The sequence below is a fragment of the Cervus elaphus genome, chromosome 19 (genome assembly GCF_910594005.1).
Source record: "Cervus elaphus chromosome 19, mCerEla1.1, whole genome shotgun sequence".
Taxonomy (NCBI): domain Eukaryota; kingdom Metazoa; phylum Chordata; class Mammalia; order Artiodactyla; family Cervidae; genus Cervus; species Cervus elaphus.
Window position 1 is genome coordinate 65200024 of NC_057833.1, and position 20530 is coordinate 65220553.

General features: G+C 42.8%; 2 protein-coding genes across 12 annotated transcripts in view; one reads left to right on the forward strand and one right to left on the reverse strand.

Annotated features, from left to right (window-relative positions):
* The window catches only part of OXNAD1 (oxidoreductase NAD binding domain containing 1), a 45241-nt gene extending 31479 nt beyond the window's left edge, over positions 1-13762 (reverse strand). The window contains exons 1-4 of one of the 11 annotated variants that reach the window (XM_043873892.1): positions 13624-13760; positions 6162-6323; positions 3960-4077; positions 3577-3640 (exon numbers count right to left, since the gene is read on the reverse strand). In XM_043873892.1, the coding sequence (XP_043729827.1) occupies positions 3577-3640; positions 3960-4069 (174 nt within the window). In that variant the 5' untranslated portion in view covers positions 4070-4077; positions 6162-6323; positions 13624-13760. Of the gene's footprint in view, positions 1-3576; positions 3641-3959; positions 4078-6161; positions 6324-12879; positions 13267-13623 lie in introns of those variants that run through there. The other 10 variants (XM_043873890.1, XM_043873888.1, XM_043873883.1 and 7 more) reach the window with 10 other exon arrangements.
* Positions 13620-19396, forward strand: DPH3 (diphthamide biosynthesis 3). Its single transcript, XM_043873895.1, has 3 exons — positions 13620-13751; positions 14723-14797; positions 16744-19396. The coding sequence occupies exons 1-3, from the start codon at positions 13644-13646 to the stop codon at positions 16807-16809; spliced, it is 249 nt and encodes an 82-aa protein (XP_043729830.1). The 5' UTR covers positions 13620-13643; the 3' UTR covers positions 16810-19396.
* Positions 19397-20530: the final 1134 nt, after the last annotated feature.

Genomic DNA, 20530 nt, shown 5'->3' on the forward strand with positions numbered 1-20530 from the left:
AATCAAACCACCCAATCAAAAACTGGGCAGAAGATCTAAATAGACACTTCTCCAAAGAAGATATACAGATGGCCAATAAACACATGAAGAGATGCTCAACAATGCTCATTATTAGAGAAATGCAAATCAAAATTACGAGGGACTTCTCTGGTGGTCCAATGGTAATCTGCCTTTTAATACAAGGGACACAGGTTTGATCCCTCGTCATGCAACCCAATGGTTACAGCAGTTAAGACAAGGAAGCAACCTAAATGTCCATTGACAGATGAATGGACAAAGAAAATGTGGTACGTATATATATAATACATATGTATGTATGTATGTGAGTGTGTGTGTGTGTGTGTATATATATATATATATGTATGTATATAATGGTATATTACTCAGCCATAAAGAAGAATGAAACATGCCATTTAAAGCAACATGGATGGACCTAGAGATTATAATATGAACTGAAGCCAGAGAGAGAAAAAGACAAGTATCATATGGTATCAGTTATATGCGGAATCTAAAAAAATGATACAAATGAACTTATTTACAAAATAGAGACAAAAGGGAGAGGGGTAGGAATAAGTTAGGAGTCAGGGATTAAGACACACATACTACTATATATAAAATAGATAATCAACAAGGGCCTACTGTATAGCACAGGGAACTAAACTCAGTATTTTGTAATAACTTGTGAGTGAAGAACCTGGAAAGACACACACACATGTAAGTGTGCATGTGTATAACTGACCGCTGTGCTGGGCACCTGAAACCAACATGATACTGTCAATCAATCACACTTTGATAAAAATAAACTTAATTTTTTTAAAAAGAAAGAAAAAAAGAGAGGGAGGGAGCAAAAGGATTAGTGCACTAGAATTAATCAGGTGCACAGAATCAGTTTCTTCTGACCACTGAGAATCTGAGATTAGGAACCTTATCTATCGTTTTCAACACTGCAGCCCCAGGACCTAGCCTAGCATCTGGTATATTTCTCAAAGAAAACATAAGGATTAGTAAGTTTAAAATTCTTTCATTACCAAAATCTCCCAGTAATTGATGAAAAGAGTATGTCTTGCTCAGAAAGCCAGTCCTCCATAGAGGCCGAGCAGGGAGTGAGTGACTCCTGGGGTGAAAGCTTAGTCTTGCCTGAATAATCCTTATTGCCTTGCAGTATCTCTACTCTGATCTCCTTGACATCTCTAAGGTTATCCAGACTGCTTATACTGGATCCTTAAAAGGAAAAAACGTGAGCCCGAGTTCAGAGCTCAGTTCCCAGCATCAGCAGGACTCTACAGGGCCCAGGTAAGAGGTGTTAATGTCACAGGATGGTCGTTCAGGGATCCTGCAAAGGGAACCCTGCGAGTCCAGAAAGGACCCTCCCGGTGGGGTGAGCGCCCCGTTCAGGACGCAGGGTCCTAGGGACCAGGAATCAGAGACGTGGCGCTCCCCTCTGGTTCCAGGCTCTGTCCCCTCTGCTGAAGAGGCAGGGGCCAAGAGACCCTTGGGCTGCCTCCCGGGCTGGAGCTGACGGGAAGTGACATGTGGGGACGTCTGTGAAGCGCTCTCGCCACACGGCAGGGCCGGCAGATGAGGGAACGCGGACGTGATCCAGCCAGACCTGAGGAGCCGGCAGTGCCCTTGCGTCCAAGCTGAGGGCCTGCTCTACGGCAAGGGAGGGGCGGGGGAATGTGCCCTCTGGGTGAGGCCCTGGTCACCTCACACCATGGCGGTCACCTCACACGGTGGCAGTTACCTCACACGGCGGCGGTCACCTCACACCGCGGAGGTCACGTCACAATGTCACCTCACACCGCGAGGTCGCCTCACACGGCGGCGGTCACCTCACACCGTGGCGGTCACCTCACACTGCAGAGGTCACGGCTCCCGACGCCCCCAAGCTTCACCCAGCCCCCGCCCCCAGCTCCTGCTCTCCTTCTGTGGTGGAGGAATGGAAACGAGAAACAGGAGAGGAGTGGCCGCTGGAAAAAACCCGCCCCCGCCTCCCCCGAAGCGATGCCACAACTGGAGTTACCCCACAAATCTCTGACTTCCAGGCGTGAAAACCCTCAGCTGTTCACGCTAACAGAGCTTACACTGACTTTCTGTCAAGTTTTCTTCAACTTGGCTCAAAATAACCTCTCACAAGTCTCCATAGTTTTGTCCTGGCAAATTTTGAATTGCTACTCTAACTGAGGGATTGGCAAAATACAATCAAACCACAGGCCAAATCCGGGTGTTCTGGTAAATACCATCTCACTGGCAAACAGCCCCACCAATCTGCCCACATGCTGCCTAGGGCCATCCTCACACGACAAAGGCAGTTTTGTAGTTGTAACTAAGCTTGGCCCTGGAAGCCTAAAACACTCACTATCTGGCCCCTTAAAGGAAAGGCTGCCAAACTCAACTCTAATTCTACCTGCCTCAAAATACAAAAGAAAAAAGTACAGTCCAAGCCTGCTAAATAAACTGCTTTTTCTTCAAAACTGGCAAGATTTCACTTTTCAAAAAGGAATTCTAACAAATACCACATTTACAGAATCAGCACTTTTGTGTGTTGAACAAACCAAAAAAAGTACTTTCAGATTTATCATCAGTGGGAAAAGCATATTTTCCTACACATCCATAAATCTATTATGCTGAACTACTTTTACACAGACTCCTCAAAAACACACGGGCTTAAAGCTGAATCCACAAATACACCACTCTTGGTCCCAAAGCAATTTTCTGAAAGTAGAATAAGCTTGAAAAGTGGAGCCTAAATAATGCTCTCTTACATTAAATTCTATTATTAATACTAAAAACTAAACTACAGCAACAATATAATTTCTGACCATGTTTATAGAAGTGGATAATCCTTCTTTATATAAAATACATAGTTTTTTAACTGTTAAAAATACTTATAAAACTAAGCTAAACACAAACCAAGTATTTGAAGAATCATTCAAAAAAAAATCAAATATCTAATTTATGTTTTTAAAAGAAAATGGGGTTACTCACGGAGGTAAAGGGTGAGGATCCTTTACTTTCCAGCCCGTGACACCCCTTCGGGTTGGTGGATTAGCCCTTCCATGGTCTGAATGTGGAGGAAAAATTCTGCACATGGGAAGGTAATGAGAGCTCACTCACCTTCCTTTCTCAGATGTTAGTACTTTCTCCCTTTTGATGAAATAAGAAGGTGTTCTAAAGTAGGGATAAGAACAAGGACTTTGAGACATGGTGCCAAAAAGAGAAAGAAAAGGCAAGCTACTCATAAAATTGAGGCTCTAAAGGAAGATCTCTTCCTAAAATAGCACCCTAAACCTTATGCCTGTGAGGTCAGTTCCCTCCGTTGCTACAACACTCCCTTCATCAGAAACAAATCCATCCATTCTGAGTTTCAAGGGAATGACTGGAGTATTCGGCTATCGTCTTTTCAAATCAGTTGTCCTATGTCACATTTGGAGAAGTTCTGGAGAGAAATATAACAAACCTGCCCGGACTGTCCCTCAAAGGGATTCAAGCTCATCTAAAGCCGCCGTGGTAAGCCGGGCCTAACCGTGTGCAGACTGCAAGCTAGGAGAACCTGCCCTGGCCCGAGATACAAACCTCCTGGCGAACGACATCTGCGGTTCTCTCCAAGTGATCAGGTCTCCTTTTGGATTTCATTACACTTTAATAGAAAGTAAAATTAGGTTACTTAAGTATTACCCTCCTAAAAATTAATTACAGTATTAATTATCGTGACTATCCAGTACCTGTGAGTGGAAAGGAACGCCATCCAGTACACAATATAACTGGCTGTCCAGGATACAATATAACATTATGGATCCTAGAGAACAGCCCATAGGAATCTATAAACTAACCAAAGCTTACGACCCACTGACAGCAGGCACAGTTCAGAAAGATGCTACGACCTGCCTCCCACCGTCTTCAGCAGGTCCAGGCTCTTTGAAAATCCACCGCAAACGACACTGAAGGTGACCACTCACCTGCTCCTAGTGAGGTGGCGCAAAGCACTGGGTGTCAATCGCAGCGGAGCCGCCTGAGTGCAGATGGCGCCCACAGAGCCTCGCAGCAGCCTGGGGATCACGACCACCATGGTGCTTCCTGGGAGACAGCAAACTCAAAGTCACAACTTTCCAAGAAAAAGGAGGGAAACATCAGACTGTCTTAGGGGCCAGTGAAGAAGAGTTTGGATTTTTGTTGCTGATGCCATGAGCTGATCTAACAGCAAAACAATTAAAAACCTAACTTTACCCTGACAAAACTGCTGCTGCTATTTAGAGTTGAGTCAACTGATCCCCACAACACATGCATATGTAGCAATAATTATCGGTGCTGTCAAATATTCCTGTCCTCTATTAGTTTCCAAAATCTCTGACCAAGCTTCCGGGACTGATCTTACACTATCACAGAAGAGGACAGCAGATTTTATAACTGCCTAGTAATTATATTCTGCCCAGAGCACCACATAAGTCTTTAATATTTCTTAAGAGATAAAGAGAAAAGGGCAGACAAATTTTCTGAGGTTCACAGCAATGAGAATAAACAGACTTCAACCACAGGCAGTAAAATAAATAACACAAATATCTCAGTAAATGAAAAGAATGACAGAAAAGACTCAAAAGAGCACCTATACAAAGCACCTATTGTACGAGTCCAGTCATACATAGTACAAAAACAGAAAAAAATGAACCTGTGGAGCTGGAAATCAAATGAGCAGTTACCCATGGTGAGGTGGCTGTAACAAAGTTGTTTCTTAATCTGAATGTTGATTATATGGGTATTTTCATTGTGAAAAAAATTCCTCCAACACAAGAGGAGTTTCAGAGCAGTCAAAATACTCCAAATGGTACCATAATGACGGATACATGTCATCATACGTTTGTCCACATCCACAGAACATACAACACCAAGAGTGAGCATGCTGTTAAGACTTGGGATGGCTCTCCGGATCAGTGAAGGTTCACCGATTATAACCAAGGCCCCACTCCAGTGGGGGCTGTGGACGATGGGGGGCTGTGCATATGTGGGGGCAGGCACAGAGGAAACCTCTGTACTTGCCCTCAATCTTGCTGTGAACCTAAAATTGCTCCCCCCAAAAAATTTTGTCTTAAAAATTCAACCAAGCAGTCTTAAGATTTATGTACTTCCGCGTACATGTCAAATTTCAAAATCAAGTTTAAAGAAAAAAAAAACAGAAAGATTCTCCAACACATCAAATTCTAAAAACTACTGCCTATCAGGAAAACCACTCATCGGGAGTCAGATGATATATTTGTTTTTGCTTCCTATCACTCTGTTCTTTCTCTGCTAATTCTTAAATCCTTCTTTGCTTAAAAGGGCTTCCCAGGTGGTGCTAGTGGTAAAGAACTCACTTGCCAATGCAGGAGACATAAAAGACATGGGTTCGATCACTCGGCTGGGAAGATCCCCTGGGGAAGGGCATGGCAACCCACTCCAGTACTCTTGCCTACAGAATCCCAAGGACACAAGCATCTAACCCTACAGTCAATGGGATCGAAAAGAGTCTGACATGACTGAAGCAACTTCGCAAGCAAGCACACTGCTAAGGATGGCCACTTGTAACAAGTGATGTTGCCACATATATCTGTCCTTTCCTGTCTTTGTTGGCTTCAGAATAAACGAGAATGTACGTGAACACTATTTCCTGAGCTCTTTGGTAGGTACCACATAAATGAATTGCAACAAATACAATGTTAGAAAATATTCAAGTGAAGTCTACATTCCTACTCCAAGGGAAGTGTGCTACATTCCTACTCCACACTCATTAATATAGCCCTTCATTTGACCAATATTTATTACTAAGAGTCCATCATGTAGCAGGCCCTGGGGCCACATGAACAAAACAAAGACCTTCGGAAGCTTGAAGATATTTTAGAAGATACAGACAGGAAATGAAAGTAAATAAATTGAGAGGTGACAATTATCATATGTAATTCATTCAGTTACTACGAAATCATATTAAAAAGCCACTGCTAACTAGCCTTTGGATAAAAGATCTATTTCTTGCCATTGTGGATAAACATGCTATTGGCTGTTTTTCTCTCTAGTATATGAACGAAGTAAAAGGCCTCTGTCCACCTCATGTAAAACGTAGTTTCTCTCCTCTGAATGTGCTAAACCAAAAATGGTATATTAATCACTAAAAGAAGGAAGGCAAAACTTACTTCAGAGGTCCATGAGAGTTTGGGAATCATTAAGTGTGTGGCTGGCTGGCTGGCTGGCTGGCTGACACGCAATATTCTGAGCCTGGAATTACACTGAGCCCTCTGGCATACACACGGGTTGGAACACAAACAGTGCCATCTACTGAAACTCTCACCAAGTTCCTGCAATGGCAGAGACAACATGTAAGAACAATGTTTGGGAAGTTGTTCAAAAGCACTGCCATCTCGGGACTTCCCTGGTGGCACAGCGGACAGTCCACCGGCCAATGCAGAGGTATGCGTTCAATCCCTGGTCCAGGAAGATTCCACATGCCTAGGAGCAACGAAGCCCATGCGCCACGACTACTGAAGTCCGTGATCCACAACAAGAGAAGCACGTGCTCCACAACCCCTACTCACCACAACCAGAGAAAGCCCCTGAGCCACAACGAAGACCCTGCACAGCCAAAAACAGATAAATAAATAGATTTATTTAAAAAACAAACAAAAAACTGCACTCCTGTCTCTTAACGGTAAAAGCAAAGACTCACTGTAATAAGCAAGCACCACCTCACAGCCAGCCTACTCTCCATGACGCCCCCCTTCCATCCATTCCTCATGTTCCCACTTCTCTCATCTGTTTCTCTTGCTGCTTCTCTCTTTCATCTTTCTTGTTGTTGTTTCATCGCTCAGTCGTGTCCGACTCTTTGAGACCCCATGGACTATAGACTGCCAAGCTCCTCTGTCCATGGGATTTCCCAGACGAGTACTGAAGTGGGTTGCCACGTCCTCCTCCAGGGCATCTTCCCCACCCAGGGATCGAACCCATGTCTCCTGCAGTGCAGGTGGATTCTTTACCGCTGAGCCACCAGGGACGCCCACTCATCTTTCTTGAACCGTCTGTATCTCCTGCTGCTTAGGGTCTCCACCCCATGAACAACCAGACCAGTGGCTGCGCTGATAACAGGTACATGTCATTTGGGGCCAACCTCCCTGACAAAATTTAACTGATAAGTAGGCAAACACGGACACACTGTTCTGCTCAATGTTTTGGACATCTATTGCTACAATAAGTTGCCCTCATCTAAGACACATCTTTTAGTGACTATACTGTTTGATCTACTGCTCAACTTGAATTGGAAAACAAAGAAAGCTTAATTTTTAAAAGCTGATTTCTTTAAAATTCTAAAATCTTGTTTCTTAACAATAGTAATCATAACCAAGAGTGCCACCTACTGGCAAATAAAGGGTATTTTATCAAACTGTGTTCAAAGTGCCTTCTAAAGCAATAGGGTATTTAAAGAAAAAACCTATCCATATTTTGAAACACATCCAGTGGCTTAATATAATCAATGAAAGTATTAATTAACTATAGAAAATTAACATATACTAAGTAATTTATTACTAGAGCTCATCAATAAATTTGGTAAGGTCCCAATATACAAAATTAATGCATAGAAATCTGTTGTGTTCTGATACACTAACAATGAAAGATCAGAATGAGAAATTAAGAAAAGAATTGCAATTACCATACATCAAAAAGAATAAAATACTTAGGAATAAAGCTACCTTAGGAGATAAAAGACCTATACTCTTAAAACTACAGGAAGCTGACCAAAGAAATCAAAGATGACACAAACAAATGGAAAGATAGACCATGTTCTTGGGTTAGAAGGATCAATACTGTCAAAATGACTATATTACCCAAGGCAATCTACAGATTCAACACAATCTCTATCATATTACCAATGGAATTTTTCACAGAACTAGAACAAAAAAAAATGTTTTAATTTGTACAGAAACACACAAAAAAACCCTGAAGAACCAAAACAATCTTGAGAAAGAAATGCAGAGCTGAAGACTCCATGACTTCAGACTATACTACAAAGCTACAGTCATAAAAAGAGCATGGTACTGGCATAAAGACTAATATATATATCAGTGGAACAGGATACAAAGCCCAGAAACAAACCCACGCACCTATGGTCAATTAATCTATGACAGAGGCAAGAATATTCAATGGAGAAAAGATAGTCTCTCCAATAAGTGAGGCTGTGAAAACTGGACAGCTACATGCAAAAGAAGAAATTAGAACACTCCCTAACACCACACACAAAAATAAACTCAAAATGAATTAGAGACCTAAATGTGAGACTGGATATTATAAAAATTGTGGAGGAAAACATAAAGACAGCAATCTCTTTGACAGAAATCACAGATTTTTTTTTTATCTGTCTCCTAGAGTAATAAAAATAAAAACAAAAATAAGCAAATGGGACCTAATTAAACTTAAAAGCTTTTGCAAAGCAAAGGAAACCATAAACCAAATAAAAAAACAACCTACAGAATGGGAGAAAATATTTGCAAACAATGTGACTGACCTACAAGGGCTTAATCTCCAAAATACACAAACAGCTCTATATTAAAAAAATAACCCAATCAAACAATGGGCATAAGATTAAACAGACATTTCCCCAAAGACACACAGACAGCAAAAAAGGCACACGAAAAGATGCTCAACATCACTAATTATGAGAGAAATACAAATCAGAACTACAATGAGGTATAACCTCACACCAGTCAGAATGGCCATCAACAAAAAAGTTCACAAATACTAAATGCTAAAGAGGGTGCAGAAAAAGGAACAATTCTACACTATAGGTGGGAATGCAAATTGGTATAGCCTTTATGGAGAAGAGTATGGAGGCTCCTTAAAAAACTAAAAATAGAGCTACCATATGATCCTTCAATCCCACTCCTGGACATGTACCTGGAGAAAATTACAACTGAAAAGATACACACACTCCAATGCTCACTGCAGCACTATTTACAAAGCCAAGACATGGGAGTAACCTAAACGTCCACTGAAAGATGAAATGGATACAAATGTGGATAAAATACACAATGGAATATTACTCAGCCTTAAAAAAAGAATGAAATAATGCTATTTGCAGCAACACGGATGGACCTAAGATGAACATACAAGGTGAAGTCAGCAAAAGACACTCATGTGGGATCACCTACACGTGGATCTAAAGTATGATATAAATGAACTTATCGACAAAACAGAAACAGACTCACAGACACAGAAAACAAACTTATGGTTACCAAAGAGGAAGGGGGGGGGGGGTATATGTTAGGAGCTTGGGATTAACATACACTACTATATATAAAACAGATAACCAGTGAGGACCTACTGTATAATACAGGGAACAATACTCAGTATTATGTAAAAACCTCTAAGGGAAGAGAATCTGATATATATACATGTATGTATAATATAACTAAATCATTGTGGTGTTCACCTGAAACTAAGGGATATTGTAAATCAACTATACTTCAGTAAGGGCTTCCCAGGCAGCCTGCCAATGCAGAAGACACAAGAGATGCAGGTTTGATCCCCTGGAGTAGGAAATGGCAACCCACTCCAGTATTCTTGCCTGGAAAATTCCATGGACAGAGGAGCCTGGCAGACTACAATCCGGGAGGTTGCAAAGAGTAGGACACAACTGAGCATGCATGCACTCATACTTCAATAAAAAAAAATTAGAATGGCCACATTTTAATGCCACATTCAAAAAATAAAAAAGTAAACAATACAAAACAAAAAGGAAAAAACCTATCCATATCTTGGAATGTGTCCAATGGTTTTATTCATTCAATGTAAGCATTAATTAACTAGAGAAAATTAACATATATTAAGTAATTTTCAAAACCATTACAAAAAAAGAACATTCCATCAACGTTTGTATCCTCATTTGGTGAGGTAAGGCCCAAACCAAAAAGTTATTTTATTTCTGCAACAGACATGTACCCCTTTAAGCAACCAAGTGAGGTTGTCTTGCCATTTCCATTTAAAAAGGGGAAGAGGTGACTGGCCCAAGGTCAAAAGCTAGAAAGGAGTCAGATCTGAGCCCGGTTCTGCTGGTTCTGAGTCCAGCACTCTGCAGTAACTTGTATTTCACTCGGGTCCCCTTTCCAAATGCCGAGAACCCCTGTGCTTCCTCACTGGCACCTGGGATTCTAAATTAGCAGGTGCCGTGCTAGCTCTGAGTTTATTTGTGTGCCTTCATGCTCTTTGAGGGATTCTTGGTTTGTTTTTTTCTTTCTCTCACTGCTTGTTCACACATCATCCTGTCTCAGCAAGTGATAGGGCTCTAGTTCCAAAATCTAGTCCACGTTCATCTGTTTCTGTCTTAGTTTTATTCTGTCTGAGCTTAGCCTGGCACCTTCTAACAACATAGCTGCTATGACATAAGTATGACCTAGTTCTAACTTTAATCTCATGCTAAGAATTTTGGTCACTGTTGTTTTCCAAATCAGCAGCATTACGATTTTTAAAAAATTATTTTTAAACCATAAATGTGTGATCTCAAATGACCGTACAGCTACTAGTAAACTTGTTTTTGTCATACTCTCAGAGTCCAAAGATATCTCATTATGAAATGTGTCCACTCTTTTCTAGGAATAAAAGTAGTTCAGTAGTCACTGTTATGTTTTATTCAAAAACATTGGGTGGCGTAAAACAATGCATCACAGGTTTTGCTACAGTTTTACTTTCTTCAGCACAGTATGCACTCAAACTGACAGAACCATAAGGGGACACACCTCTGGCCAAACAAGGGATGTGGCAACAGATGGCAGGATGAAAGCAGTACACAAGGCCAAGGAGACCCCCAAGTCAGGTCTCAAGGGAACTAGCACCACTCTAGAGGAAAATCTGAGCACTCCGTAGAGTGCCAGAGCTGTCTATTTAACCCAGCCCTGCTTCAAGCACCATCAGATCACAGATGGTGCTGAAGGTCATGAAGACCCAGTTTCTGGGCTCAGCCAGGCCCGAGTTCTCACCATAACTTACTGCCATTCATGGGCTTGGTCCCTTTCAGCAAGTTTCTAAACTTAAGCCTCTAACCCTCAGGTTTCCCAATGTTAAAAATGGGAGTGATACCTATACCTCATTGTTTTAATAACATGATGCATGTAAATACCATCTGGTACAGGGTCTGGCACACAGTGCCACCTACTATTAATAAAGTGGTTCATTCACTTTTCTTTTTCCACTTGAGGTAATACCTACTCAAAGAAAACTTGGAAAATTACAAAGAAATTATAAAGAAAAATTACCCAACAACTTCTGTAACTTTTAGGATTACTAACTTCAGATTTCAAAATTCCTCAGCAAATTGTTTTTGACAGACCCAAACTGCTTTCTACAGGTTCTACCAATTTACACTTTCTTTTTTTTTTTTTTTTTTTTTTCAATTTACACTTTCATGAACCAAATATGCCCCCATTTCTGGACCTTCAAAAATAACTCACCTTTATTCTGGAGGTACTTATGCTCAGAAGTACTAAAAAACAAAAAAGATTCCCAACCTCAAAATGATCACTGGGACTACAGTTCTGACACTAACAACTCTCTTCTGTCTTCCTCTCTCCAAGAGGCTACTTGGGAAAATCCTTGTCTACAAAGACTTCCCCTGTGGCTCAGCTGGTAAAGAATCCGCCTGCAAAGTGGGAAACCTAGGTTCGATCCCTGGGTTGGGAAGATCCCCTGGAGAAGGGAAAGGCTACCCACTCCAGTATTCTGGCCTGGAGAATAGTCCATGGGGTCACAAAGAGTCGGACACAACTGAGCGACTTTCACTTCACTCACAAAGACACAGCAAACAGCCTCTGAGCTACACAGGCTTTACCAAAAGAGCTTTTCTGCTCCTTTGCTCAAAGCAGAATCAGTCAAGTTAACCCTCAACGAGATTAACAAACATTTTCCAACTGCCGGTTAGATCTCCAATTAAGCAAAATGGAATGTTTGTGAGGCCTCTGAAATATTCTATAAACCTTCTAAATGTAACTTCCAAATTTTCTCTCGAAGACTCCGTTGCCATTAGGTTTTCAAGCTTTAAAAGAGCTAAACCAGCTGGAACTTCGGCACACACAAAATTGGTAATTCATGCAAACGTTTGTGTATACATAAATAAGCATAGGGAAATGTACATATGTATTATGTTAACATAAACTAAATATGGTACATGTGATTGCTGAATCAAGTAAAACTCTCAATTTCCACGCAAAAGTAAAATGTTAGAGCTAAAAGGAATCTTGTAAATCATCTCTAATCCAACTCTTCTCCAGTCAGAAGAAATACGGCCAAAGAATGTAAATATCCAGCTCCCAGATCGAGATCCAGTCATCTTCTGAGCCCAGATCTGCTTCTCATTAGGGCTTTTCCCCCACTGCCTTCCTGCTCTACCAAGATCTGAATAAATACTTAGTAATAGAGCAAAACTCCCATGAAACCCCATTTTGCCAACACAAGACCTATCACCTTTTATCTGCATTTCACTTTAAGGTATATTAAGGCCTCATGATATTATAATAACGCTGCGTCCTGATTCCATTTCTCTTACAAAGAAGAAACTGTGGTTCAGGTTGAGTTCAGTCGCTCAGTCGTGTCCGACTCTTTACGACCCCACGCACGTCAGGCCTCCCTGTCCATCACCAACTCCCGGAGTTGTGGTTCAACACCAGTTAAGTCATTCGTTCCTAGACTTTGGGGACAGCCAGGCTCTTCATTTCCCAGGTGTGTGATTTGGGTCAAGACATCTGACTCTCTGTATCTCCGTTTAAAGACTAATAACACGGAATGAATGACACCTAGATTCCAGCACTGGTGGAAGAATGACACTGAGCGTCAACCCCGCGAAACAGACCTCGCTTGGTCCTTTCGGCCACACACCTCAAGGGCTTCTGAAGAGAAGCTGGGCTGAGGGAGAGGCCGGGCTGTACCTGGACAGTCAAGCGCGGCGGGATCACAAGCTACGCGCTGCTCGCAGCTCAAAGTCACTCGGTGAATCAAGACCCCTGAGGAGCTTTCCGCCCCTCACCCGGGAGGTCCAGGGGGCTAAGCAGTTCCCGCCGCCGCCTCTCACCCCGCAAAGCGCTTTCCGCCAGCGGCGCCAAGGGCCCGGCTGACGCTACCTAGGCCGGCCGGGGCTTCCTACGGAGTCTGCTTAAGGTCTGAGGTCCACGGACGTGAGACACTGGGCGCTACGCCTCAGTCAGGAGACTCCATACCGCCGCCGCCGCACCGACCCAGCCGCGAGAACAGCGCCAAGCTCCGCCCTGGCGCCGGAAAGCTTCCGGCGTCCTCGACGTGACGCACAACCGCGTGAGCGAAACCCACATTCCATTGGTTGCTGTCGCCCGATGGGCGGAGCGACGCTCGACCGACCTCGAGCCGCGAGCCCTCTCAGGCCGTGTCTCCGCCCCCTAAAGCCACCATCTCCATGGTGACCGATGCCCGGTCACCCCTTCGGCCTCATGCCCGGAGTTGCATAATTGTCTCTGCGCCGGAAGCGGGCCTCCGTAGGCCGGAAGCGGGCCTCCGCGCGCAGGTGCTCTGTGAAGACGCCCGTCTGGGCGGCCGCAAGCGAAGTTGGCCCAGGGCCCCGGCCTGGGTCGGACGGCGAAAGTGACGGACCTGTGCCGGTCCCAGTGACGATGGCGGTATTTCACGACGAGGTGGAGATCGAGGACTTCCAATACGACGAGGACTCGGAGACCTACTTCTACCCCTGCCCGTGTGGGGATAACTTCTGCATCACCAAGGTGACGGGCTGCTCCTCGGAGCGGGCGCGTGTTCGTTCTGCCGAGTTCCTGCCGCTGACCCGCGCGGCTGAGTTATCCGCTCCCTTTTTTCATCCCTTCTGAATTCTCCCAGAGTCGGTACTTTGCGCCGTTTGTGGCCACTTGGTTCTGGTCTTCAGTCAAGCCTGAGGGGAGAGGGGAGGGGGTGGACGGCGGCGAGTACCAGTCTTCTCGCCAACCCCCGCCGCTCAAGCTTCTCCTGTCTAGGATGCTGTTTGGAGGAAGGAGTGTGTTTTTGTCTTCCGGGTGGGGGTGGGGGGGTTGAGACGACTAAACCATGACTCACCCTCCTGAGTGTTTTTTTCCCCAAGTGACTCTTCCAGGGAAGAATGGGGCTGGCGTTTCTCTCGGGAGGTGCTTTTGGTCCTCACGTGCCTTGTGGGTTTGTCCAGTGGTCATGTATGGATGTGAGAGTTGGACTATAGAGAAAGCTGAGCACCGAACAATTGATGTTTTTGAACTATCATGTTGGAGAAGACTCTTTGACAGTCCGTTGGACTGCAAGGAGATCCAACCAGCCCATCCTAAAGGAGATCAGTCCTGAATATTCATTGGAAGGACTGATGTTGAAGCCGAAACTCCAATACCTTGGCCACCTGATGCGAAGAGCTGACTCCTTGGGAAAGACTCTGATGCTGGGAAAGATTGAAGGCGGGAGGAGAAGGGGACAACAGAGGATGAGATGGTTAGATGGCATCAACCACTCGATGGACATGAGTTTGAGTAAACTCCGGGAGTTGGTGATGGACAGGGAGGCCTGACGTGCTGCGGTCCGTAGGGTTGCAAAGAGTCAGACGCGACTGAACTGAACTGAACTGTCTTGTGAGGAGGCCAGCCTCCTAGGAGCTTGCCCACAGAATGAGAGGGTTGGGGAGGAAGAGATCCCCAAGGGAAGGTTGCGCTGACCATACGGTGTTTAATTTTATTTATAGGAAGATTTGGAGAACGGGGAAGACGTGGCAACGTGCCCTAGCTGCTCTCTCATTATAAAAGTGATTTATGACAAGGTAAGAAATCAGTTTTTAAAACGGGGGGTAGGGGGGAGAGGGTTGCAAGAACCTTGAGCAGTCTGCCTGTGATATATAAGTGCAGGAGATTGTTTTCTAATGGTGTGTTAGGAAAATGCTATGTTTTTTAAACGAATTTTTAAAAGCCATTCATAAGTAATTGTAAATTAAATTTTTGTATTGTAAATTAAAATTTTAAAAGCTCTATTTATTAACTTTTTGGAGAAGGCAATAAACTGTTCTGTATCTAATGAATATTACTGGAATTACTTATTTAACAGAGGAAAATGATCATAAAGATTATTTAATTGAAAGTCTTTATTCCTCCATTATTTAATAAGTAATTAAAATCGTTAAGAGCTCCTGGGCTTATTTTGAAAGGAACAGTTTTATAGTATCTCTTACCTGACTTATACATAGAACTCTGCATTATCTTGTTTGAGCTGTGTCATAGTTGGAATTTTACAATTTTCATTTTAATCTTTAGTTGTCCTGTTGTTTTCATCCAAAGATATTGACAATAGAAAACAAAATAAGTGTTACGACTGCCCGCCTCGACCCCAACTTTTGGTCAGTACTTTGAAAGGAGTCTTAAGAGACTTAACATTCTACTTTCTGAGTTTGTTGTTGTTGAGATTTAATTGTCACATAACAGTGCTTAACATTCTTAAGGATAAACTCTAAAGTGGTTATAGGCAAGGTGGGCACAAGACCCTTAGACTCCTGACAGAAACAGGCTATAATTTAGACTGTACTTTAGCAGTTTACTGATTTATTCTTGCATTTAAATGTGTTCTGAAAAGCAGAGAACAAGCCAATGGTGAGCAGGAGTGCTGGTATGTGGAGAGATGGCGATTTCAAGTCAGGCGATCAGGCAGTTAAGCTGTTGAGTAGCATCCCTGGCCTCTGCCCATCCAATGCCAGTGGCACCCCTCAGTATGTCACCCCAGAATGTCTCTACACATTGCCAAGTGTCCCCAAAGATAAAAGTAACACCTCCTTTCCACCACCCATTGAGAACCCTGTTATAGCAAGAAGGCTGATTTACAGACGTTGAGAACATGGAGCCTCATGTTGATGGTGGACCATAGGTTCCAAAGAATACAGTGGGAGGGTTCCAGGTGCTGGGCAGCGGTCAGAGAATGCCGGGGACCGAATAAGGCTGATCCTTACAGGGATCAGACTACAGGAGATGAGGAGAAACCTGGAACACAGAGGTTTCCTGGGGTGGCTGGCATAAGCCAGGATAAACCATCAGAGGGTGAACTTCATTTGCAGAGTAGCTAATTTGCAGATTATCTGTGTTGGGAAACATAAAAGAGCTACCCACTTTAGTTGGAAGAAGTAATTTGAAGAGAACAGGTATTTAAGTGACCGAGTATTGAAGTGGAGAAGTAGTAGTGCAAGTAGTAATTAATACAGAAACTTAAAAGATATAACATGTGTTTCATAAATGTGATTTCTGAGAAGTGGGAGCTCTGTAGTGAAGATGGACATGTTTGTTTATAAGGTAAGGTGTGTGCGTGCTAAGTCACTTTAGTCGTGTCTTCCTGTGCAACCCTATGGACTTTAGCCTGCCAGTCTTCTCTGTCCATGGGATTCTCCAGGCAAGAATACTGGAGTGGGTTGCCATGCCCTCCTCCAGAGGATCTTCCAGACCCACGGATCAAATCCATGTCTGTTACCTCTCCTGCACTGGCAGTTGGGTTCTTTACCACTAGCATGACCTAAGATAATAATATGGTGCATTAAATATGAATTTGGGTCTAAAAACTTACACACTTTCAAGATCATGTTTCTGGCGCTGACTTTGACCAAGGATGAAGTCATAGAACAAAGGAAAAACTTAACAGAGCAAGACTGATTGTGTAACAAAATGAAATCTTACTATTGATGCATCTGTGACACACACTCAATGAGTAGTGTAATTTCTTGTTCTGTCTTAGGATCAGTTCACGTGTGGAGAGACAGTCCCAGCCCCTTCCACCAGCAAAGAACTAGTTAAATGCTGAAGAAGACTTTTAGATTCTAAAACCTGAACTTGGGGAATGAGGCAAGCTGGAAAAGTCTAACACAGAGTCACCGGCTTCTTCACAGGGACAATCATTTTGTGGTTTGCTGTTCATGAGAGTCGATTCTTTCCATTGGGCGCCAAGTTCATCTCCTGTTGAAGAAGCAAGTCCACCACATGACATACCTGGATTTTGTGCTTAAACTTTGAACTGGAAGTGTTTGCATCCAAACATAAAAGAAGATAATTTGAAATCAGTGCTTTTTTCCCTCGGTTTTATTTTTATATCTTTATGACTTTGTTATCTGACCTCAGCATCATCTACCTCAAAGCATTAGTTTTCTTTAACTTAAAGATTTTTATTTTGGTCACTTACGAAGATTTTTAAAATCAGCCCTTTCTTTGCAGTTTAACATCAGCTTTGCTGCTGTAAGCTAAAGGAAGTCAGTTGCCTCTGGTCCGTTGGGACTGCACCTTCTAGTCGCTCACCACACTGACCTTCATCAGGGATCTGTGTTCTGTTAAATATGCCATTTCATTATGCTTCATATACTGGGTCCTGGTCGTGGTGCAAAGGAAGAATATACTGAGCTCACAAAGTTAGTGAGTTAAGAAGAAAAGTCAAAAAACAAAATGGTCAAAGAATATGGACTTTGCTTATCAATATTCTGTGTTTTCCTTGAAAATCAGGACATGATAAAAAACAGCCAAAGAAAGTGAAACTGGTAACAGAATGATAGGAGAAAACTGTGCCTACTTAGTTATTTAATTAAATGCTTGAGTGGTTTTGTGAGATCAGTGCAACTAATATTTCTGTATCTGGGTTCTTGGGTGTGTATTTGTTTTTCAATAAGGCTAATGAAATTTCACTCTAGTGGGGGTTAATGTCAAGTCTTTGTGGTTGGCGGCTGTGCTTTCAGCACTACCACCAAATCAAGTCACCAGTCCTAAAAGGTAAAGCTTTGATAACAGCTCTTGTATTTACTAAGGATGAACTTGAAAATGAGATGCCTGTTCTAATTAAATAGGCCCCTGAGGGCATATATGTGCTGCGCTTAGTTGCTCAGTTGAATCCGACTCTGACCCCATAGACTGCAGCCTGCCAGACTCCTGTGTCCATGGGGATTCTCCAGGCACGAATACTAAGGTGGGTAGCCATTCCCTTCTCTAGGGGACCTTCCCAACCCAGGGATCAAACCCAGGTCTCCCATATTGCAGGCAGATTCTTTACTGACTGAGCCACCAGGAAAGCCCAAGGGCATATATAATAAGCCTCTATAAGCTGCAACCACACATACATTCACTCTTGCAGAGAATATTTGCCCTGGAGAAAAAGAAACATACAAAGATAGGCCATTGGTCTTCCCTTGCCACAGCCGTGAGAGTAGCAAAAAATAGAATCACTTGCATAGAAATTCAAAAATTCCCTTTATGTACACACCTTTGTGTGTACATAAAATTAACTGATGTCTGGTGGGTTGTTGTGGAATTGGCTCCTGCAATTAATGAGAAAAATAGCTTGCCAGAATGTGAGCATATTATCACTAATAAATGTGCTGTACATTCATTGGGGGTTTAAATTAAAACAGGCCAGTGGCTTTTTTTCTCCTGCCAATAGCATGGCTATGTGAAGCCATTAGACTGAGAAGTAAATTGCCAAAAATTGCATGCCAGAACTGCTTGGTACGTTATATGAAGTGTACAACGTGTTCTTGATGTGTTAAGAAATCACTGTCGGGGACACTGACACCCCAGAAGTCATCCACAGTTGCTTTGAAACCAGTGATGGCTCAAGTGAACAGAGCAGGGTGTGTGCTAACTGGTGGGGATGAATTGCAAAGAGAAAAAGACTGTCCCACACTCAGATCTGATGGTTTTGTAGATACCGATAACCGATGATGAATTTCAAATAAGAACAGACATCTTTAATGTCACTTCTGCTGTGAGCATAAGAGCAGGAAGAAAAGGTGCCCAAGTCCAAATGTCCCAGGAGACAAGCCAGTGGCACTGGTGATCAGTGATATTCAAGAACATGATCACAGGCATGATTTCATTCCCTAAAGCAACTGAGTCACTACATCTGTTAACCACAAAGAACACATCAGGATTTAATCCTATGTTAAGCAGAAAGTAAAACCAGGGTCTTGCAGATATGACTAGAGTTCTGTGGTGTCCCTTGCTTAGCTTCACAGACATTTCAGAGCCCCTCTGAGGACTGATTTGTAATCCAGGCTCTGTCACCTGCTAGCTTTGTAATCTTTGGCAAGACCAGTGGGTTCCTCATCTGTTAAAATCAGGAGACTGAATCGGGATTTCTAAATTCAGGACTATAATTTCAGGTTTTGTGGTTTGCAGGCACTGGAATGGTAATCGAAACCTTTCTAAACTAAACACTAAAGATGACTTAACAGAGAAGGACACTCCATTCTTCAGAAACTCCATATCAGAGGATTCTGCATATACTTGAGTGTACACATTCAGAAACCCTTTTTTTGGAAAGCACCCAACATTTTTGATAACTGTACATACTAATTTATTAATAGTTTAAACTGTGTTAGCATGCCAAATAAAGTCAGATTATTCACATCCATTTGTTTTCATGTAATTTTTCTTCCCCTAAATACCAGCATTATGTATTTAAATTTGTAATGTGATTATATATGAGATGGACATCTTTAACCTGCTTTGGGACTTTGTAGGTAGGTTTCTGGTGTGGACAGTACAGTTTTTAAATAGGAAAGAAATTGCCACTATTTCTAGTTTGGCCAGATGGGCATTGGTTCTGGATCTTTATTTGGGAAAAAATATACTTTGAATTAAGTGGCAGTAAGGCAGATAGTTGGACTGTGAAGAAAGCTGAGCACCAAAAAATTGATGCTTTTGAACTGTGGTGTTGGAGAAGACTCTTGAGAGTCCCTTGGACTGCAAGGAGATCAGTCCTGGGTGTTCATTGGAAGGACTGATGCTGAAGCTGAAACTCCAGTACTTTGGCCACTTCATGTGAAGAGTTGACTCATTGGAAAAGACCCTGATGCTGGGAGGGATTGGGGGCAGGAGGAGAAGGGGACGACAGAAGATGAGATGGCTGGATGGCATCACCAACTCGATGGACATGAATTTGAGTAAACCCGGGGAGTTGGTGATGGACAGGGAGGCTTGGTGTGCTGTGATTCATGGGGTCACAAAGAGTCGGACACAACGGAGCGATTGAACTGAACTGAAGGCAGATACAGTTGACATTCTTAGGTGAGTATTTCAGTTTATTGCTGGGAAGGAAGGTTGCTACTTAAGACTGATGATAATTCTTATAGTGGTTTAAGAGCCCAGCTCTGGTCAGGACACAGGTTGAATCTCAGTTTCTCCACTGTGATCTTGGACAGGTTTCTCAATCTTTATGTATCTCTGTGTCCTGGTCTGTGAAAAATAAATGATAATGGTAGCTTTTTTCCCAGGGTTGCTCCATGGGAACAACAGACACACATTCAGCAAGGGTCTGTGGAATGCTTACCCCTAAGTGAAGAAGGCAGGTAGGTTTCTGTCGTTACGGAGCTTACTTGCAAGAAGAAGAGAGGAAACAAAGAGAACAGGCTGTGTTTAAGGCCCAGGAGGAAATAAACCACGTGATGTGATACAAGTGCCTTTCTAAAGGGCAGACTGGAGGCATCTCAGTCTTGTACCTTTTCTGAGACCTGAAGAATGAAAATGAAACAGTCTCGTAAAAA

What these genes read in the sequence shown, in the direction of transcription:
- DPH3 (XM_043873895.1), top strand. Translation starts at nt 13,644, where the DNA reads ATGGCGGTATTTCACGACGAGGTGGAGATCGAGGACTTCCAATACGAC. An exon ending in ATAACTTCTGCATCACCAAG is followed by an intron (nt 13,752 to 14,722) that starts GTGACGGGCTGC and finishes TTTTATTTATAG; the next exon opens with GAAGATTTGGAGAACGGGGA. An exon ending in TAAAAGTGATTTATGACAAG is followed by an intron (nt 14,798 to 16,743) that starts GTAAGAAATCAG and finishes GTTCTGTCTTAG; the next exon opens with GATCAGTTCACGTGTGGAGA.